Source organism: Mytilus edulis, chromosome 2 (assembly GCF_963676685.1).
Source record: "Mytilus edulis chromosome 2, xbMytEdul2.2, whole genome shotgun sequence".
In the NCBI taxonomy this organism is placed as follows: Eukaryota; Metazoa; Mollusca; class Bivalvia; order Mytilida; family Mytilidae; genus Mytilus; species Mytilus edulis.
In genome coordinates, this window is record NC_092345.1 from 36,075,810 (window position 1) to 36,100,127 (window position 24,318).

The 24,318-nt window shown below is 30.3% G+C and overlaps 1 protein-coding gene across 50 annotated transcripts in view; it reads left to right on the plus strand.

The window, feature by feature from the left end:
• Positions 1–24,318, plus strand: part of LOC139512077 (trichoplein keratin filament-binding protein-like) — an 88,404-nt gene that overhangs the window by 21,030 nt on the left and 43,056 nt on the right. For 12 of the 50 annotated variants that reach the window (XM_071299409.1, XM_071299413.1, XM_071299402.1 and 9 more), the window contains exons 3-10: positions 885–1,070; positions 3,276–3,320; positions 8,110–8,212; positions 8,766–8,819; positions 15,798–15,912; positions 16,548–16,577; positions 18,787–18,846; positions 21,074–21,148. In XM_071299409.1, coding sequence (XP_071155510.1) covers positions 885–1,070; positions 3,276–3,320; positions 8,110–8,212; positions 8,766–8,819; positions 15,798–15,912; positions 16,548–16,577; positions 18,787–18,846; positions 21,074–21,148 — 668 coding nt within the window. Of the gene's footprint in view, positions 1–884; positions 1,071–3,275; positions 3,321–8,109; positions 8,213–8,765; positions 8,820–15,797; positions 15,913–16,547; positions 16,578–18,786; positions 18,847–21,073; positions 21,149–21,365; positions 21,390–24,318 lie in introns of all 50 variants that reach the window. The other 38 variants (XM_071299451.1, XM_071299420.1, XM_071299433.1 and 35 more) reach the window with 15 other exon arrangements.

Consider the following 24,318-nt stretch of genomic DNA (forward strand, 5'->3'; position numbering starts at 1 on the left):
AATTGAAAAATTGAACAAAACTTATTATTTATTTATATAGGTGTAATGGATGACTTTGACCGTTGGTTCAGTGAATTAACAATTGTTTTAAGTACTGATATTTGAAATTTTCCCATTTTTAATTGAATTGAATTGTAAAAAAGTGGATATTTGATTTCCTGGTTTTACAAAGGTCTGCATATAAGCCCATAGAAATTTTGTATTCTGCTGAAGATTTGAAATTCAATATTCACCTGACCCTACAAAATCAACAAAAATTGGCATTCAACAAATAAAATGAATCCACAGGACTAAAATTTATGTATGCATTCACACTAACTGTAACAGCCAAAACAGTGCATCTTTGAAACTTAAAATTATTATAGATATAAGAAGATGTGGTATGAGTGCCAATGAGACAACTCTCCATCCAACTCACAAAATAAACCATTATAGGTCAAAGTGCGGTCTTCAAAACGGAGCCTTGGCTCACACGGAACAGCGGTCTAATCTACCGGTACATTAAAACAAGAAAAGAGAAACACTTATGAACCACATCAACAAACAATAAATTCTTAACATCAGATTCCTGATACATGTACATGTGTTTTACTTGTAAATCAAACTTTAGGTACTTTCAAGGCCACCATTGTTTTATTGTTAAAGCTAAACTATAAGACATTTGGTGCACAAAAACTCGAAACAACCTGAACAAAAATGTCAAACACTTTGAAATTACATTTGTAAGCCTATATTAAGTTGACTGAAATCGGACATTTTCTAATGAAAAATACCACAATTTTTTTTTAACTTAGATACAAATGTACCAAATTTTGTCTTTCTTTCTGCATTAAAAAATTCTGAACTTAAAAAACTTAATGTTCTAGTATTATTTCTCATTTCAGCATCACCAAGAAATTTAGGACAAGCACCTGCCCAGCCCCTTGTCTGGCAGGATTTTAGGTTCAAAGGATATCCAGACAAATCTTTCCAGGCCCCTAAAGTTCCAAAATATAAGCGTCTATCATTAGACTTAATGAATACAGAACGTGACGACCAGTATTTTGGTAAAACCACACATTTTGATACAGGTAAGAATTAACATATATATTTGCATAGATATGAATAATCAAAAAGTTACAAGGCTGAAAAACTATATTATTAGTTTAAAAAATAGGTTTCTCCATAGATATTTTGTCTGTTTTATGATACATTTTCAGCAAAAATTATCATTGAACAATATTTTGATTAAGTTGCTATAATTCCCTGATGTATACTAGCAAGGCGTGATGTCTATGTCATTTTTTACTTTTTGTCTGTTTTGCTTTATTAGCTCTTGATATTTTGGCCTTCAGCATCAGTGAAGAGACATTTGTTGTTAAAATTGGCATCTGGTGCTTAAAATTTGTACTGTCAATGTTTGTTAAGTATAAGTAATACCATATATTTTCTCTCGGTATCCTCTTTTTGAAATAATTCCTTTGATAGACTGTGCATAACTATTTTTGTCTGATATGGCTACTATGTCACTCAGGCAATAGCTAAATCAACAGCAGCAGAGGCTCACTCATTCAAAAATGGAAATTTCTCATTTTTTCTGTCATGTCTATCATGTCTCTGATACTGTATTTTCCGCCCTTCTTCCTTCGATTTGCCCTCTTTTGAATATTGTTTTATTAATTTTCAGCTTGTTATTTTTCAACCAATTGTCTTAAAATAAATTTGCTATAAAAGTAAAAAATTACTATCTTTAAAAGCAAGAATACCCCCTGCAAATCTACTTTGTCATAGATAGATATAAATGAATGTATTTTGACCTCCTCAAACTTAAATATTGATATAGCTCACACTTGCATACAATGTAAACGTTAAAAATACATATATTCAATAACTTTGCTATGGAGATGCCTTATATCATACTTAGTATGTCCTTTAAATGTTTGAAACTGTGCACATACTCAGATTAAATAAATATTTAACATTCTACCGTAATTTGATTTAAACTAGAATTTGAACATGTTCAGGTAATAAAGTATATAATTGGAGGTGGGCTGTGATCAGATTGAAAATTAATTGTACACATTGAAAGATTCAAAAGTTGAATATATCCGTTACTCAACAACTAATATTCATCATTTTTCATAGGATATTCTTATTGGAAAAAGGTTTAGCAGGTACCATACATAGCACTTGCTAAGCTATATCAAAAGACTATGACCCTAATGATTTATTTATGTTTTTGAAATTTGCAGAAAGATTACAGTAAATAAAGGTTTGAAAGCAATGAATGAAACAAAACATTTTTTATGTTGCATGAGAAAAAAATCGAACTTATATGTCGTTAGCGTCATAAATGGAATGTTCCCTTGCTACTGCGAGCTAGGGCTAGAAAGATCAATCAACATTTTCACATGTTGTTTTGGGGCTAAATCAGATCTGATGAAAATGAAAAGAAAAACTCAATGACCCTAAGTCTAAAGGTTTTGTTTTTAGACATTTGGTTCCATTTGGAGAGCTTTATAATGTTCTTTTATCTGATCAAATCTTAACTTTTCTCCTTGCAGTTTAAAACCCAACCCTCTTTTTATGCTCCACCTACGATAGTAGAGGGGCATTATGTTTTCTGGTCTGTGGGTCCGTTGGTTCGTCCGTCCGTCTGTCCCGCTTCAGGTTAAAGTTTTTTGGTCAAGGTAGTTTTTGATAAAGTTGAGGTCCAATCAACTTGAAACTTAGAACACATGTCCCCTATGATATGATCTTTCTAATTTTAATGCCAAATTAGAGTTTTTATCCCAATTTCATGGTTCACTGAACAAAGAAAGATAATGCAAATTTCAGGTTAAAGTTTTTGGTCAAAGTAGTTTTTGATGAAGTTGAGGTCCAATCAACTTGAAACTTAGAACACATGTCCCCTATGATATGATCTTTCTTATTTTAATGCCAAATTAGAGTTTTACCCCAATTTCACAGTCCAGTAAACATAGAAAATGATAGTGCTAGTGGGGCATCCATGTACAATGGACACATTCTTGTTTCCAATTATTAAGTAAATAAGATTCTGATAAACATCTAAAATATATGCATGAGATGTAAATGTTTTTTCTCTTAAAAGAAAAAAAAAAAAAGAAATCACAGAAAAGGAGAAAAAAAAATACCTTCAGGTCTTTGCTTAGGTCTACCTTCAGAAGGAAAAATTAGTTCTTTTGACAAAATCCTAAGGGCAGTTTATATTTTTTTCTATGCACTCACTCTAAAATTTCTAAGTTGTCATCTGATTATGTTATTTTCAAAACTAGATAGATATTCTGTTCACCCGAGACAAATCACAAAAAGAGCTGCAGGTATGTCTACAGTGGTAAAGGGAGGAAACTCAATATACATGTACAAAATGTAGCAATCATTTCCACTAGATATATTCTTACAAGTGGTATAGGGAAATGGTTAAACTGCATTCAGTATTAGTTGGATTAAAGGTTTAAAGTATCTATGGAAACTATATTCTTTGAAGTTACATCTTTAGTTTCAACAGAAGCGTTTACTTTCCTAGTGGGATTGAAAAGGCATTTTTTTTTAATGTAATTCTATCAAAACACTCAATTTTAGTAAACTGATGAATTTGAGAAACATCTTCAGTGGTCAAGTAGAAGACTTTTTTTGATGTTAGGAAAGGGTTTTTCTTAATTTTTGTTGTCCACGTTTATGTGCCTATTTCAACAATATGAGGCGAACAAATTTTATTTTACATTAAATAATTGTTTGACAAAAAAGATATTGAATTATATATCAAAGCTCACATTGCCAACATAGCTAAAAAAAAATACACTCTTACTTTGATCTGCTGTTGTTCTGTACAGCAGATAAGTATTGAGATTTCATACAGTAGATAAGTACTTTGGAAAATAATTATGCCTTCCAACAATCTAATATCAGCAGCTGTACTTCCAATTAGATTTACAGATACACATGGACAAAGCAGAAAAATATGATTTATAGATACACATGGACAAAGCAGAAAAATATGATTTATAGATACACATGGACAAAGCAGAAAAATATGATTTATAGATACACATGGGCAAAGCAGAAAAATATGATTTATAGATACACATGGACAAAGCAGAAAAATATGATTTATAGATACACATGGGCAAAGCAGAAAAATAGGATTTATAGATACACATGGACAAAGCAGAAAAATAGGATTTATAGATACACATGGACAAAGCAGAAAAATAGGATTAATAGATACACATGGACAAAGCAGAAAAATAGGATTTATAGATACACATGGACAAAGCAGAAAAATAGGATTTATAGATACACATGGGCAAAGCAGAAAAATAGGATTTATAGATACACATGGACAAAGCAGAAAAATATGATTTATAGATACACATGGGCAAAGCAGAAAAATATGATTTATAGATACACATGGACAAAGCAGAAAAATAGGATTTATAGATACACATGGACAAAGCAGAAAAATAGGATTTATAGATACACATGGGCAAAGCAGAAAAATAGGATTTATAGATACACATGGACAAAGCAGAAAAATATGATTTATAGATACACATGGACAAAGCAGAAAAATAGGATTTATAGATACACATGGGCAAAGCAGAAAAATATGATTTATAGATACACATGGACAAAGCAGAAAAATATGATTTTCAGCTATACCCATAGTGAAAAAGTACAGTAGTGAAAATGGTCTGTTTTAGGGCAGCAGTCCTTTTGCGCCAATTACTGTTTTTCAGGGGTATCATTTGCGCCCAATTTAATTTTCAAAATGTATCAATTGCGCCAAAATTCGGAACTCATTTGCGCCAATTTACCTGTACATATATCTATCATAAATATTAATGATTGCTATATATGTATTCTTATTTTTGCCCCAAAAGGTATCACATGTTAGGAGATATTTCACCATAAAGACGAGTTTCTGAAGAGAATTAAATGACTTAAGCAGCATTAGACAGTCAATGTACAGAAAGAGAGAATAAAACTTATTGCTTTGCTTCACAAAGATATGCCAATATAGAAAATAGAAGTTTTTGCTCTTTATGTTTTAGCCACAAATGTTGATGACACAGAGCTTTTATCCCACCATGCGTATGGGCTTTATTATTGTTATGAACTATTATTAACTATTTTATGGATTTCATCCTTCAATGTTTGTGTTTTTGGACAATAAAAAGAAGTTAAAAGCTACTACAAACATTAAATTGGGAAGTACCCATGCAGCAGCAGTAATAAAAACATATGTTTCAGAAAAGGAAACCTGTGCCGTGTTGCACTGCCGGTTCCAAGTCCGAATAAAGGAGTAAGGAAGTAATTTTCTTTTAACTGGCGCAATCGTATGTTTTATTTTTGGCGCAAATGAAACCATCTAATTTAAAAACATGTGGCGCAAACGTAGGATTTGAGAAAAAAAGTTGTGGCGCAAACGTAGGATTTGAGAAAAAAAGTTGTGGCGCAAAAGGAAGCATTTTTGGCGCAAACGGATCTCTCCCTGTTTTAGAGAGTTACAAATACATGTATTTTTTATTGATTTTGCTCAATAAAAAAGGATATACATGAGACCAGTTAAGCACACAAATGTTGTTTGGAATGTCACACCTCTGTACAAGCACAAATGCACACAATCTTTCTTTGTAATCTTGATTCTGTATGTGTTTTGTCTATACATAGATAAGCCATCATATCAAGGCACTACTGGCAAAAAACAATATGGTATGTGCAGTTTTCCTTGCACCAAAATGTATGGATTGATAGCACTTTTCTCTTTTGTATGTCTTATAACAATATATAACGATACGAAGTAATTGTCTGAATAATAAAGTTATTAAAATAATAAGTTATTTTAAATCTTGTTATTAGAGGTAATATAAACAGTTGTTTGAATTCTGGTGGAAATTTTGAAATTGCTTTTAAATACTTTAGGTAGCAATACACAGTTAGGAAAAAAACTTAAAATTGACACTCATAATTGTTAAACATCCTCTTTCCCCTCCTGTCTAACAAATAAGGCTTAATATTTGTGTTATGCATGTATATATTTATAGAAAGAGAATCTTCCATAGATTTGATTTCTAATGGTCATAATGGTGAAATATAATCCCCATTGGAAGTAACCATGGCAAAATTCTGCATTTCTTAGATACAAAATATAGCAAAAATGGGGGTGAACATATCACAAAAGTCTCCAAAATTTGGTACAAAGGAAAATTTCAATCAATTACATTAATACCTTTCCTGAAATCATAGGTTTATATCTATCAAGTGGTCTAAAAAAAAATCATATGCATTTCTGCTTGTTTTTCCATAAAATTGAATTGAAAAGATCGAGTGCAAATCTATGTTGATGAACACTACAATAATTTATGGACCTATGGACAGTACGGATAGTAAAAAAATACGGACTGTCAAACAGATAAATGGCCTATAAAACATGCTAAAAACAATTTAAATGTGCATATAAACCCACTAAGAAGGCTATATTATTCTTCAATTATCTAAAAATCAATTTTATTTACAAAAACTTCCATATTATAAAAATTCACCATGGCCATAATGTGAAACTAAACTTCTAACTGTGTATTGCTACCTTAGAACTAGATTTCCATGAATATTCAAACTTTTTTTGAAATACATGAGAAATTTTCCTTCTTGGGTAGCAAAGAAGAACAGAGCATTAACATGGAGACCTAACGAGTACAAACCACATAATTTACTGAAAAGAAAATCAGGAAAATTAGCTAAGAGTGATATTGTTTACATAAAGTCTTACAAAGGAGACAGGTCTAAGTTTGACAGGAGAGCTAGTCCTAAAAAGGCATGGCACTCTTTTAAGGAAAATGTGTCCCCATTCAGCCAGAACTCGTCAGGTTTGTTGGCATGCCAAAGAATTAACAGGTTTATTCTAAATCTGTTTGAAGAAATTTTTTAATAATTGCATGGCCTTTAAATTTGTTCTCTTTAAAAGTTTTTGTTTTTAAATAATTTTGATATTGGTTTTGTTAACAAGTAAGATAATTTTTTAGTTACTTTTATATTTTTTCTTTAATAAAATGATTCAATAATAAGCATAGTCATATATTGTGACACAGGCTTGTGCCACAGTAATCTAACTCATCTATCTCTTCATGTAATTGTCATTAAAAGAGATTTTATCCATAAACTTCTAACCCACTTATGAAATTAACACATTTGAAGTGAATTTATATTGACTTTTTCTCTTTCATCTTACTTAAAAAATAATCACCTGATTTTGTATTGTTTAAAAATTATTACATGCAATGATTACCAAAAGTTTTGGTCTAGAATAACAGACTTTTTAATGAAATTGTTTCAGATAAGACCATTGTTACATTTTTATATTTGAACTTCAAATTTATATAAGCAGATTCAAAAAGAGGGAAGAAAGATACCAAAGGGACAGTCAAACTCATAAATCTAAAACAAACTGATAACGCCATGGCTAAAAATAAAAAAGACAAACAAACAACAGCACTCATGACACAACATAGAAAATTAAAGAATAAACAACACAAACCCCACCAAAAAACTAGGGGTGATCTCAGGTGCTCCGGAAGGGTAAGCAGAAGGATTCAATGAGTCAGTCAAATTTTGGTCTATACCACAATGTATTGTGATTTCGGTTTTATGCTAGTGGTTTGAGATCATGAAAATCCTCTTTTTTTTAATTTGTAAAGTAGGGTATCTGCCAAGAAACAAAAAAATCCAAAGTTCATGTACTGTTAGTTTGATGGTTTCACAGACTCTTCACATAATATATCTCAATGGAAAATAAACAATTCATCTGCTGTTAAAAAGCAGGGGTATGATTAAAGACATTTCTGTATTTTTATGAAAACATGAAAAATAACAACCAGTGAAAATATCTATGTTTACAGGAAATGATGAGGTTTGTTATTTATAATTTTAATTTTAAAATACAAGATTTCAGTGTGATAAAAATTAATAGGTATTACTTAAAAGTAATTAAAATTTCAGAACTCTTTGACTTTCAGTAGCATTTGTTTACCTTTTTTTTAGTTTATTCGTTTTATTTTATATGAAAATATATTCAAATCTTGTAATATTGCAACATTGTTATTTTGACAGCACGGAAAAATCAATCCTCACAACAGAATCCGTTAAAGATATCTCCCCATGTGGATGATAAAAGAGAAGAGTATCCAATCAGAGACCCTTTAGGTACCTTAACGTAAGTATTGAAAATAAGGGACTTTTTCGCACCACGTCTATGTTTTCATTGATGTAGGGGGCCAATTTCATTAGAGTTATGTTTGTTTTTTAATTATTTTATTTAATTGCCAGCATAAAAAACTCACTAAATCAAACTATTCACTGAAGTGTTCTCTCTGAACATAAAATTATAAATAAACAAGGATTTAAATGGACTTTTTGATACTTTGTTAATGATCACAGGGCTTTTTTTTATTACACTGTTAAAATAATGCAATAAAATTTGGTGAATTGGTGCTAAAAAATATAAAATAAATAAAAAAACTATAATCAAATTAATTCTAAAAGATTTAATGAAAACATAGCATAGATTGGTGTTACAAAATAGTTACTAGACATAGAGCTTTATTTGAAAACATTCAAAGCTTATTTTAGTGTTACAGTATTTTTTTGGACCAATATGATAACCATGGATACAGCTACAGTTTAAATCTAAATCTTAAAGATTTAAAGTAAACAAAAGAAGAAAGAGTATTATTTCAAAGCTTATTTAAGTGTTCCGATATTTCTAGGGACCGATCTGAAAATCGTAGATACCGCATAAGAGATCCCTACGGAGATTTGACGTAAGTTCTGTTGCACTTCCTGCCTTTATCATCATGCTTTGCTTTTTTATTTAAATTTCACTTGATAGATTGATTATCATATTTAAATTGGCTAATTTAATAAAGTTATGTATCTATACAATACTTATCTTTTTACGGGAAATGAAAATAATTCTGTATAAAAAATAATCTTATAAGAAATTGTTTTTATTAACAAAATTTATTTTTAAAGGGCTTTATTAATTTCCTAGGTATTGTTAACAAAGTTATCAATTTAAAGCAACAATTTTCAAGTTTCACTATTGATTTCATACGTCTACTCTAACAATTAAAGTTTATGTTTTTTTTTCTGACAATAATTTATAAGCAAAAGTGAAATTCATATAGCAAACAAAGCCAATATATCTTATTAGATAGAAGCATGCGCCTCAGGTTACCATATATGCATGCATTGTCCTTTTTAGGTCAAAATTTTAAATTGATTTCAATGTTATTATATGTGCATGTTAACATTTTTCCACCAATATCCCTTAATGATTTCACACCACTATCCCTTGTTCATTTCCCACCAATATCTCTTAATCATTTCACACTAATATCTCTTGTTCATTTCCCATCAATATCCCCTGTTCATTTCACACCACTATCTCTTGTTCTTTTCACATCACTATCCCTTGTTCATTTCATACCAATATCTCTTTTTTCATTTCACACCAATACCTCTTGTTCATTTCACAGCACTATCCCTTGTTCATTTCATACCAATATCTCTTGTTCATTTCACACCAACATCCCTTGTTCATTTCACACCAATATCTCTTGTTCATTTCACACCAGTATTTCTTATTTATTTCACACCAATATTCCTTGTTCATTTCACACCAATTTCTCTTGTCCATTTTACAATACTTGAGTCTGTTCAGTTGTCACTTTCCTTTTTATTGTTTGTTGATTACTTTGTTCCTAGAAATAAACAGATTGTTCAGTTGTCACTTTGGTTCTTGTTAATTGTTTATAGAAATTAACAAATTTACAGTAGTTAAATTTAATATAGATGCAAAATGAGCATATGGTGAATAATTAGATAAATGCTAATGCTATATTGCCCCTTCTCATAAATTCCTAATTAGCATTAAATGAAACTTTCACTATATAATGCTTTTGCGCTCTTTCTAAATTGATTTGATCTCCATAATGTTTTAAGTTTCCCTAAGCAATTCATAAACTGTGCTATCCCTGTATCATTTTGTGAGCTTAACTGCTACTATATAAAGTACATGAATGTCTTAACTCAAAAAGGGGGGGGGGGGCCTGATGACAAAGTGGTCAGTTGAATGATACTTATAATCGCTGGCCAAAACGGAAGGAAATTAAATCTCAGAATTTTTTAAAGTAGTCTTCAACTATCTTCTTTACATGTCATGTGCATACAATATAACGGGAGAGATCTGTTTGCGCCAAAAATGCGTCCTTTTGCGCCACAACCTTTTTCTCCAATGCTACATTTTGCGCCACCTGTTATAAAATTACATGGTATTATTTGCGCCAATTGGAAGAAAAATGACTTCCCTCCACCTTTATTTGGATTTGGAACCGGCAGTTAACACGGCTGCATAGGTACTTCCTAATTTAATGTATGTAGTAACTTGTAAATTCCCTTTATTTTCCGAAAAGACAAACATTGAAGGATGAAATGCATAAAACAGTTCATAATAATTCCCCCGTGGAATGCTACTGCTCCATTACTAGTATGTCTTGCGGTATATAGAGTTTCAACCCATACAGATGGTTGGAGTAAAGCACTGTGTCATCAACGTATGTGGCTAAAACATAATCAGCAAAAGCTTATATTTTCTTCTCTTTTGGCATATCTTGTATTAAATATTCAGCATAGCAATAAGTTTTCTTCTCTCTCTGTACATAGACTGTCTATTGCATTTTAAGTAATTTCTTTCCAGATGCTTATCTTCATGGTGAAATATCTCCGATCATATGATACATGTACTTTTTAAGCCAAAAATAAGAATAAATATTAATCATTAATATTTATGATAGATATGTGTACAGGTAAATTGGCGCAAATGATTACATTTGGAAAATAAAATTTGGCGCAAATGATACCTCTGAAAAATAGTAATTGGCGCAAAAGGACTGCTGCCAATATAACTGTCTATTACCTGACATATACAATATCCATATATTATCTAAAGAATGGTTTATTTGTGAGATATGAATAATAAAAGTATTTAGGCCAACTAAAATTAATTAGTAGATTTTCATCCGAAGTTTTGAAAAAAATGGGACGGGTGGGAGGATTTTATTTTTTAAATTTTATTCAATTTGAAAGCTTTTGTGGCGTGAACTTCATATATATGCAAGTGTTATAATTACAAAATTTAGCTTATACCATGTAAATGTTTAAACATGTATAAAGAATCGTACATAATTCTTGAATAAACATCTCTGATTTGCAAAGCAGACTGTTCTACATGCAATTGCTACTTTAGAAACATATTTTCAGCAAACAGTAAAACCATGGAGAAATTCTCTATTTATTTGACTACCAACTCCAAATTTATTTTGCTCTCTAAGCAATGGTTTGTAGTCCCCATAAACTTCTGCAAATGCAATGGTATGCAGCACAAGTATTATGAATGAAATGAACACTCAAACAAGTGTTGCCAGGAAATGTAAAGTTGGTGCTTTTAAGATTCTCAAGTTATGCAAGAAGTGATGCATATATAATTACATTATAAATGGTATTTTGTGTTTTTAAACAAAAACAATAGCCATAGCTAAATCTAAGGGTTTTCTAGTACACAATGTGTATGTTTGCCGACTTTTTGAACTCTTTTTTTTTCTACCAATTTGTTCCACAAATCTTGCACTTTGGAAATCATTCACAGCCCAAATTTGCTTACACAAAGTCAATGTATTATCATGATTATTAAATAAATCCACAATTTTCTGATGAAAGAAATTTCCAATTTGTGACATACTGCGATTTGCGTTGGACACAGAGTATTTAATACTCGTAACCCGAATATTTCATGCCCTTCTGGTAATCTTTCTATATTCTCCGTAGATGAATGATACTGTCATCATTGAGCAGCAGATGTTGTCAACATAATCGTTTTAAAGTACTCGAAACAAGAAATATGAAAACCGAAATTTTATAAACAGGAAGTTCGAATGAAACGAAATTATTGACGGTTACAGGTAACGGAAATGAACAAAATCCGGAAATCGTAAATTTTGCAAAATAAAAAAAATCGGGGCGGGACGATTTCAGAGGGGCGGGCGGGGATGAAAATCTATCAATTAATTTTAATTGGCCTTATTCTAATAAAAATATTTTTGATACTGGTAATTTGGAAATACTATTGAAACACTAAACGTTGTTTTTACTTTTTTCATCAAATTCAATCAAGTAAATAGCATTATATAGTGATTCTAAAATTGAGAATGGAAATGGGGAATGTGTCAAAGAGACAACAACCCAACCAAATAAAAAATAACAGTTTTGTACATTTTTTTCTCCTTATCTTATTTTGTTTGCACTTTGTATTTTATTTTTGCATCATACATCATCCTTATTTAGATTTTAATCAATGGTATCATGTAATTTTAGCACAAAATAAAATGTTCTACAATTAACTGAATTATATTTTTTTTATTGAAGTGTTTGGTTTTTTATTTGAAATTTAGAAAAAAAAATCACAAGACTAATGAAATTTGTTTCAGATGTGAATAAAAACAAATACGAGGTTTACCTCAGGGAGAAATATGAAGAACTTGTGAGACATCAAACCAACAGTAAAACATATATATTTTCAACACCCCTGAAGGAGTCAGCTGTGTAAAATGATCATGTTTCTTTGTGTTATATTTTTGAAATCTATTTTATAACCTGCAACCCCTGATTAAACATAAATAAGAACCAGTAACTGAACTTTCAATATACATCATGGGGACATTGGCTACTCTCTGGCCAATACTTTGAATGCACATGTTAATGATTATTGCTGCATCAATATCTACTGGGTATTGACAGCATTAAGCGTCACAAAATTTTTCAATCTCCGAAATTTCTTTTTTCTGTACAAAGTTAAAGGGAAAATTCACGATTTTTTACTTATGGTTTAAATATGTTCATTATGACATAATATATATATTCACAAAGTTTTATCGCTATATGTGCAGTAATAAAGGAGAAATTCAATAATTAATGAAAAAATATCAACTACTTCCTGTAGGTCGTGACGTTTTCTCCTGATTTTTGCATGCCGGGATTTAAAATACCATCATTAAAAGTCTTGGTTTTTAATCATATTTTAACGTTCTCGTAAGCGCGCCGATGACTTATGCTTTATCTAATAACCATCCGATAATAAGAAGATAAAACGCACAGACGTTCAATTGTACTCATTCGTGAGATAAATTATCTATGTTAAACGTATATATTCGAATTATTTTTGTAGACAACACAAAAAGTTATAAATTTATTTTTAATAAATGCATTTTCGGACTGATAAGGTGAACAAATTAAAGTACAATAATCTGTAAAGACAATATGTTGGTGTACTATTATTGACCTTTTACTATCTCTGCTATGGCTAGGTTTATACGATGTGTGTATTCACGGTTCTGTGGCAATACTCGTAGATGGCTTGTTGAAAGGTAAATTGTTATTTGCACTTCGGTATTTAACCACGCCTCTAGGGCACACCTTGCCAGGTGTGACTGTCTATTCGGATCAGTGGTAGCATTTAATACACACATTAAAAATACATATTCAAGTTGGTGACAAATAAAAATTGGTCGCCGTGGAATTATTTAATTATATTTGGTGCTATTATTTATTTGAATTCAAATAAGTTAATTTACTAAGAAATACACAATTTTCGGTTAAAGACGGGAAACTTAATTCATATGTCAGAATGAAATGATATACAAGTCTTGTCCTTGATTTATGTCTCATAAAAAAGGGGGACTTAAAAATTAGAAATAGCTTTACTAAATCATTTTTATTTGTCTTTATTAGGCGAATAAATGTACGAGAACACTCACATTTAGACTTTTGAAAGCCATGTATTAATTAATATATGAAACTATCTGAAGATAACTCTACCGAAGCGGAATATAATATGTACGAATAAAGAAAAAAATATTTTTGTAATGGAATCGAAAAATTACGAATAGATATTCTTTTCAAGTGTGATAAACGTCAACCAAATTGATTCATAATCGGGAACGTCCTTATTAAAATCTGAGACAACTATAATAATCGTCGTCTCCCAACGTATATATATACTTAAATAACTATTTGATCAACGATGTTTAAAATTAAAAGACAACGAATTTAATGTTATCTTTCCCTATTTTTGAATGTTATTATAAGTCTGTTCAACTTGCACGAATACCCCTAAAGCGGACAAATATCCGACAAGCAGTTTATTCTTTAAATTGCTGTCATTGAATATCAAGAAAGAAAATAAATTCCGAAATTGATACTCAATAGTTTTCCTAGAAAATATTCACATTCCTTGGGGATTATTAGTGTACGTCCAGTTGCATATATTTTACATGAATGTTGGAACAATTGTGATGATGACGAATTTCGTCCTTTATTCGAGAACAATTTAATTGATATATAAATCTGTGAGTTTACTATGTTCTTCACTTCGATGAACCAAAGCAAGTTATAAATTGACCTGTGTTTAAATCAAATTGTTTCTTTTTTTTCTTCTTCTTCTTTTGGTATACAATAGTCTATCGAATTCGTTGATTACATACTGTTGGCATACGTGGACTAGTCTATTTACAAAACTTTTACCACAATTTACACAAAATGTATGTTTCTTTCTTATGTTCAATGTATACATGTATACATATTTTAAATTGCGCTACTGACTATAGTTCCGTAACTTTCTACCAGGCGTATGTATACACGAATCGTCGACAAGTGCGCACATTTTTTTAGATCAATAATTCTGGTATGTTCCAATCTGTCCTAAACTATTGACAACGAGTATATATTACATTTTCCCAAATTAACCCTTGGAAAAATATGTAAATAGATTTGTATTTCTTCAATTTTTTTTTTTGTATTATTTTTTTTTTATAAATAATATTCTTTACACCAGAAATCGTATTTATAAACAAGCGTATGAGTTCAGTAATGACTAGTATATTATATCACTTTCGGACACGCAAGACAAAAATGTATATTATACATGCACCTGATAGTTCAAAATGGAAAGTTATAAGTAACGGTCGTGTACACTGATCAATACCTACAGAAGTGAAACGATGCATGAACTTGCAAGCCCGCCGGACAGGAAATCGATTGAATACCTGGACGTGTCACCTTACACCCCTTCCAATACCTTTGGGAGTAATACCTTTAGCCATGCTGGTGATCAGATGAGGGAAGATCCGAATTTATTTAAATACAGTTTATTACTTGAAAGAATTATGAACGAATTAGATTTTCGAAAACAATTTCCACGGAACACTTATTTATCATTTTATGATTTGAACTTTGACTTTTTAACTAATTACAATATTATCAGTTTAAAAATAACAGACTATATGGTTATTTAAAAATATAAGACCATTTTCCTTATCAAGTTAGTCAGTCAGATAAAACAACCGTACGATTGACAAGATATCGACACGCAATTACGACTACATCGTTTACTGTAGTTTTGTTCCTTTGTGGTTTATTGACATATCGGGATTTTTCATCGGAGAAGGTGACAAGATGGCGGAGAGTAGAGAACTGATACTCAAAATTTAAAATCGATGGTGATCTCTTATTTAGCGGAATAAAACTTTAATATCTATAAATTTGAGCATTTTTATACAGAATGGACATAATATCAATTTTTGATTTTTTTGCGAAGTTTCCCTTTAAATATAAGTATTGTAAAGCCTGATTAGATAAATAATACTTACACAAACAATTGCAATTTTTTTTAACATTTTCATTAACAGGGAGGAGCATAAATATAAGCTCCAGCGGGAGATGCGAGATATTGAGGAGGATAGAAAACAAAGAGGTATCATAGATAAACTTCGCACTGAAGAAAGACAAGAGGAGAGGCAAAAGGTAAGGAGAATTTGAAAAGTTTAGGGAGAATTTATATTGATCTCGATTTTCTTTGTTACTGTTCTGTAAAATTTTCACAAAACATTGAGGGATTAATAATACCTTCATTAAAAAAGAAAAGTGTTTTCTGCAGTTTAAAAAAAAGATTGGAATTGATAGGGGGAAAAAAAGTCTTGCAATGCATGCATGCAGTTTGCTTGCAGCAAGATACACAATCACCATCATGCATGCAGCGAGTATCTAGCTTGCATTAACACAATTATGATGTTTGTTTGTAACATGCATGCAACAAGCTTGTGACGAGCATTCTACAAGTATGCAGTTTAGTTTCTGTACTTTGCTTTTACATGAGTAATTTTGTTTGAGGCAACAATTACCTTTTAAAAGACTCTTTAAAAGACTTAAAGCACAATTACAAGAAAAAAAGTATATAACCTGATAATGATAATAAGAGTTATCATTTAAAAAAAAGAATGACGTCAATAAGTGTTGTTTTAATTTTTTTTGACAAATAAATTGTGAAAGTTTTTTACAGATAAGTTTTGTAAGTTTCTTGCTATGAATGTCCCCTTCCCAGAATCCATACAATGCTTAAAACAATAGAATATTTGCAATTTATCTTTCTCACCCTTTAGTTCTATGAAGATCTATACAGACAAAGACAGGTCTAAAAAAAATCTTTCCTTTTTCAGACTAACCGATTTTTTTCTTGATTTCAGCCTATTCATTGCTAGACTAATAAGAAATAGAAATACTATCTTTTTGTCTCAGTATTTTACACATATATCATTCATAGAAAAACCTTTATAACTAAAAATGTGCAGGAATATCTATTTCACCATGTAATCAGGAATTTAATTCAGCTTAGTCTGGTTTAATTATAACATTAACAATACATACACAGCATTTAAAAATACCTTTGATAGTTCTTAGTAGTACTATGAGATTGGCCTAGTCACATTGTACATTTTACATCTTCTTTATTTTTATAGAATTCTATTAAGGGAAGTAACTCTGAAATAATTTGAATAAGGGAAAAAAAAGGAACTTTAACACAAGAAATACCTTAAAAGATCACTGTATTCTAAAAAAAATCATTTATCTGCAAATCTGAAATGTTGTGGCAACACTACAGACATGACAGCCGTTTGTTTGATCTCTGTCATTTACTGCCCTATAGAATGATGGAGTGTTTTCAGATATGCCTTCAGAATAGAGAATAAGGGACAAAAAATACAGATCAAGTAAATAAAGAAAAAGAAAAAAAGACACAAAAAATTTTAAAAAAAAGAGAATAATTGGGTACTTAAATTTAAAGAATAAAAAAAAATGGCCTGAAAACTTTGAGAAAGATGGCCTAAAGTATTAAGAATACAAAAATGACGTATTCAGAATCTGACCACCATCACATGCTTTCTGCTTAATCAGACATGCCTTTAGATCCCTCACATGTTTTCTGCTGAATCAGACATGCCTTTAGATCCCTCACATGTTTTCTGCTGAATCAGACATGCCTTTAGATCCCTATGCTTGCTTGTTCCATTTTCCTGTACAGTTGGGATATTTTGCTTAGTGCATTTGCATACTGGTTACCCAGTTTGTGAGAAGTTATTTTATTGACAGATAATTAGATTTAAGTAATTATAAATACCTATTTAAATCTCAGATTAATGTTGGAATTGATTACCTTGGATGCAATTAGTTTCCAAGGTATCAATTTTCTAAGATTGAGGAAAAAAATGGGTTTTCACCAATACTAAATTTTGTAATAAAGTGTTCAAAATAGAATTGGAGAAATAGAGTAATGGGCTGAGAAAAGATGGACAGTTAATGTCTGTAAAATCAGTTTTAAAACAAAATAATGAATTTGAAAATTTGCTGAAATTAATTTTAGGAAGGACAAAATATATACTGCTTTATTTTTATTCTACACAGATCTTCTTTCATTCTTGAGTTGGTTCAAGCTATCAGTTTTTGTTTTTGTTTGTGTCTGTCTTTTTTCTTTTTCCTTTTCTTTTAAAATTTGTTTCACACTTATATATATCTTGATTCAGACTTTAGTGTATTTATTCTGTTTAATTTAAGTTTTTATTATTTTGAATTTTTGTTTCTTTTTTTCTAATTTTAAAGGGCTTTCTTAAATTTGTGGTGTCAGAAAAAATTCTAAAAACTTTATGTTTAAGATTTAAACTTGAATCTTAACCTTGTGTGGCTTTAAATGATCTTGTTTGTAGAAAGACTGATTTGCATGCTGTAAGGCATTAAAAAGAAAAAAGAAATGATCAAGTGGGCTTCATTTGCTAAATGATGTAGATAGTTGATGCCGTTCATGTCTGAGTCTGTGCCCTTTATTGTCCCCCACCCCCCAATTTTTTTTTTAAATAAATGTAAATTAACCGTCATGAACTCATATATCTCGTGAATAAGGCTTATAGTTCTTCTTTGGAATGCATGTTCAACCTACCGAAGATAATCTCCAAACTTTATTTAATAAGAAAGAATATTACACTCCCTCCTAAAACTGCATACAAAATTGATATGAATATGAACACTGTTTCTGTACTTATTTACTACATTTTTTATTTAAAAAATCAAAACTATTACACTCCCCATCTGATATTTTCCAATTCCAAGCTGACCCTTAATTGCTCTAACTCCAAATGCTGCATGCAAAAGTAAAAAAAGCATGTTACTCTTTGTATGAGGTTCTATACAGCTGGGAAGTGAACTTCCCCCATTCATAGTGGGTATGGTTACAAGATCAAGCATGTGATTTTCAACTTCTGGCACTACAACTTTGAGTAGCCCTGATTATATCTTTTTATTAATTGTATATGTATGTTCACCACTTAAATGTGATTTTAATTTTTTCAGGATAAGGAAATGTTAACAAACTATTATCCATGGGGTAAACCGGGAGGAGGGGCACCAAAAGTAAGTTTATGGAAACCCCTCCATTTGAATTTTGTATTAATATTCTTTATACTACTCAGTTTTTATACTAATCAGGATTTTTTTATATTGCATGTTTTGGGGCTACACTCAATGTTATCCAGGTTTATCATTTTTTCATAATTTTAACATTTTTTTTTTTAGTTGTATTTGAAGATGAAAATATCTGTAAAGTTATCATCTATTTACCAATTAAGAATCTTATAGGGCATCCTTTGTAGTGTACACCATGATAAATTTGTATCAGTAATTGATTGTTATAGATCAGACTTATAAAAGACAGGGTTTCAATTGAAATTCTGTTCAGTTTTCATCTTCAAATACTTCATATGTTACCATGACAACAAAGTGATGATTAGAGAATGTCATATTAAACTTATTCAAAACATAAATTCAAGTTTATCATTTTATTGGAAACGTTATTTCAAATATATGTTTCAATTAAAACATTATAAGAAATTGAAATATGACATTTTTTTTCATCACTTTGTCAAACTAACTAGCTTGGATTTATCTAATCATTTCATCATGTTCATGTTAACCCAGTTTTAAGTTGATTTTAGATTTAACTACTCCTACATTAAAGAGAGAGAAAAATAGTCTTGCTAAATCCAAGCCATAGTTTAATATACACTTCATGTTTACTAACAATTTTTTTGTTGTGAATGTATTTTGATTTTATTTTGATTCACTGATTGAAAAGCATTTGTGTTGTTTTCTGTTTTGTTTAAATTTCCAAAGGAGTATCCACCTTTAAAAATTGGTTTGCACAAATACACAAGTATCTTCTGTTTCATATACAAATGGATGTAAATGCATAAAAATAGTAAATAAAATAGTAAAAAGTGTAATCTTTTTGAATAGTGCAATCACATTTGAAGATTTTGTATATTTCACAGAAAATTTTGTTTAAAAGAAAGGTAACTCTAAACCAAATTGTTTAAATATGCATGGAATAAACCAACCATAAAACTGAAAATCTGTCATCAGAAATAGACCTGTCTTGTGAATCAAGTACCACAGAATTAAAAGGAAAGTTTCATATCAATAATATAATGGTGTTATCAGCTCTTTGGGCGGGTTGTTGTCTCTTTGACATGTTCCCCATTTTAATTCTCAATTTTACCTCCTATTTGGCTGGTTCATAAATTGAATGTTACAAATTATTTGATAGATTTAATTTTAGAAGAAACATTTGATCAAACTGATAAATAATTTATAACTTATACGTCAAATAGAGATCTAGATATTGACCATACCCATAGTTAATCTGGAATTTAATATGACATAGTTAAGTAATCTTAAGACGGATTATTGAACTTTGTGGGGAAATATATTGATTGTTTACTTGAATGTATATTAATGGAAAGTAGTTGTTTGTTTGTTTAAATACCAAACACGTGGATAAAAGCAACATTGCCAAAATATAGATTATTTAGTTATGCTTTGGCTTAGTTAACATTTAACAAGGAAACAAGGAAAGTTAAGATTATTTTAAAACATATATATCTCTCTAATAAGATTTTTCTTGAAGACCATCTAACTAAACTATTCTGGCATGTATGTTTATCCATATTTTTTTTTTATTTTTTTTACTCTAGTTAAGATATTCTTCTTTATATATAAAAATTACCTGTCTATAGTTTCTCTTATTAGAAATTAAACTTTCTCTTATTAGAAATTAAAATTATCTCCCCTTCATGCACTAAAAGTGTAGTTTATTCAACTTAGTAATGCACATATATACAAATATTTTATTAAAAAAAAAAATTAAATTTTCAACATCTAAGATCGCTTATTTGTTAAATTGATAATCATATTCAAGATGCCACATAAAATTTATTTCATACAAATGCTTTCTGTGTTGTGAATTTTTAAATAATTTGGAAAATTAACTGTATCAAATATCAAATTAATGGATAAAATAATACTAGATTATTGACTGTAAGGTGAATGAATAGATTTTTTTTTAAAAAGTCCATGATTATTTACAATAAGGCCAAGATATATACTTATTTTTCAGGAATAATTTTGCCATAAAGCACATGTTAAGAAAAGTTGCAAGCATGTTCTTTCTTTACAAGTAAAAACGCATGAACTTTATCCAATTCTTTGTAACTATTGTTTGTTATTACAGATTCAAGCAGATGATGATTTGAACATTTACTCTTTTTAACTGATTTTGAAATATAAAATTATCTTATTGTAGCCCGATAACAGAAAACAGAAGTTTTTAGAAACAGATTTTGAAGGAAGTCCAACACCAAGTTATAGAGAAAGAATGGTAAGAGTAATGTAATAAAAAATAAAAAAGCTAAAGTAAAGAAAAAAAAAAATAGAGTTAAAATGTTCTCTTGATATGAACTTTATTATATCTTTTAATCATGTAATAGATATCTTCAATTTCTTTGAAAATACTTTTCCAATAGATATACTTTCGCTATTTTATTTTTTAGAGATTAAACTGTTGCTATTTTACAAATAATTTAATGTTTTATTAGCGTACATTACCAGTTACCGCCCTTGTAAGTGACTTGTATTTTAAACTGATAAACAGAAATTTCTTTAGTGTAGTACTAGAAATTAGTAGATATTTTACCACTGTGCTTTGAAATACTTGGCAAACATTAAAATTAGTTTTGATTTCTTGATAGCTTTTTCTAAAGCATTCATTAAAATTCTTATTTAGCAAGCAAGTATATTATAAAAGTGGGAAACAAAATTTTCATTTGAATATTTTCTAAACCCTAAAAAAAATGCCCCTCCTTATCCCTCCTTGTGCCCTAAATGTGCCTCATTCATGATGAAATTTGCATATTTACATAGATCAGTAGATCACTGACTGCAGATGAACTTGATTGGATAACTAGCATGACTAGATACCAGCAGATACAGGAGCTTAAAATTCAAGAAGCTTTGGTATTACTGCAGATAGTTATTTGTTTGGAATAGTTCCACTTCTAATGGACGAATGTAGCAATTGGTTCATGTCTTAATATATAGTGTCATATCATATGCATTAACATGTAGGTCAGCTCATTTGCATCTGATATAAGTACAATATCATATAGTGCCATATCATTATATCAACCTACATGTGCGTTTAATGCAGATCATGTTCATTTGTAACATGCATTCATAACACGTTATGCAGAAGCAGCTCAGGAAAAATCTATCTCAATAACATTAAGCTATCATCTGATAGCTAATGCTATTCAAAATCCTGGATTCATGACTGTTTCATAATATAAAGAGTTCAGGCCCTTGTGAGATGGAGGGTCGATCACAGAGAGGGACTGATTTATTCTGATAAGACAATTCCATTATTTAGATTAAACTTTATCTTTATACTCATTTTCATGTGTATATTAATCATTATTGCACTGTAGTTTACACCAATTATTTCATGTCACAAACTAGAAGCATTTAGCGATAGTTATAGATAACATCTTTTTTCCTAACCAAAATTGTCATGAACAGTCTAACATGTTACTTAAGATTTTGTAATTGAGCTTTTTGCAGAGTTCATATGCATACCATAAGCCCATTTTTAAATAATGACTTTAAACCACTAGATTAAGATTTATGCCCAGCCAAAACATCCTGTCTGCACATACATGCTTGAAAAATGTTAAATCATTGTTAGAAATGCATGCATTTCAGCATATTCATTTTTTAAAATATTCACCAATAGATTTGCTTCACAAGGTCAATTCAACTGCTTGACAAGGTCAAAAAATTCAGCAATAGATATGCTTGACAAGCTCCATTCAATGTTTGCCATGCTTGACAAGGTCAAAATATTCACCAATAGATATGCTTGACAAGCTCCATTTAACATTTGCCATGCTTGACAAGGTCAAAATATTCACCAATAGATGTGCTTGACAAGGTCCATTCAACATTTGCCATACTTGACAAGGTCCATTCAACATTTGCCAAACTTGGCAAGGTCCATTCAACATTTGCCATACTTGACAAGGTCCATTTAACATTTGCCATACTTGACAAGGTCCATTCAACATTAGCCATTTGACAAGGTCCAGTTAACTTCAGCCATGCTTGACAAGGTCCATTTAACTTCAGCCATGCTTGACAAGTATATAAAAGAAGATGTATGATTTTCAATGAGACAACTGTCCACAAGAGATCAAAATGACACAGACATTAACAACTATAGGTCACCGTAAGGTCCATTTAACTTCAGCCATGCTTGACAAGGTCCATTCAATATTAGCCATTCATGACAAGGTCCATTCAACTTCAGCCATGCTTGACAAGGTCCATTCAATATTAGCCATGCATGACAAGGTCCATTTAACTTCAGCCAAGCTTGACAAGGTCCATTTAATATTAGCCATTCATGACAAGGTCCATTCAACTTCAGCCAAGCTTGACAAGGTCCATTCAATATTAGCCATGCATGACAAGGTCCATTCAACTTCAGCCAAGCTTGACAAGGTCCATTTAATATTAGCCATTCATGACAAGGTCCATTCAACTTCAGCCATGCTTGACAATGTCCATTCAATATTAGCCATGCATGACAAGGTCCATTTAACTTCAGCCATGCTCGACAAGGTCCATTCAATATTAGCCATGCATGACAAGGTCCATTTAACTTCAGCCATACTTAACAATGTCCATTCAATATTAGCCATACATGACAAGGTCCATTTAACTTCAGCCATACTTAACAATGTCCATTTAATATTAGCCATGCATGACAAGGTCCATTTAACTTTTAGCCATATTTAACAATGTCCATTCAATATTAGCCATACATGACAAGGTCCATTTAACTTCAGCCATGCTTGACAAGGTCTATTCAACATTAGTCATCACAATATCTGGTTTGCATCATGCATGAGTGACTAAATTTCTTCCAGCTTTTCATATGATTTCTCATATTTATTATTAAATCAAAATTCTTTGGCAATCAGATTTCAGTTTTTCTTGCACTTTATAAAAATTTGCCAATTGAACATTTTCAAAGCCAGTCATATATGGCACAAATCACTAAATAGGGCTGTATACTTGGTAAAAGTATATGCTTCCTGCTGTTACTATGAGTAAGAAGATTTACATAGAATTTTTCAGACATTTTTGGTAAAATGACATTTTTCATTTTTATACTAGTATACTAATGTTAGTTTTTAGTGTTAGAAATGGTTACTATATATATTAAAGGGATGAGTTGTGTTATGGAGTAGATAATAATCAATGATATTTGATGTTTCAGTCATGAAAAACAATGTTAAATTGGTTCATCAGCATATCAGTTTAAAACAAAGTTTTACATTTAGCATAGGCCACATATGAATTTTATTAAAATATTAGATTTTAACCTCCTTCTCCACAACAATTTTTCTCTTCAATTTTATTTTTTTCAATATTTCTTTTTAAATTCTTGACAATTTTACTTTCATTTCAAATCCTACATTCCTCTATCAA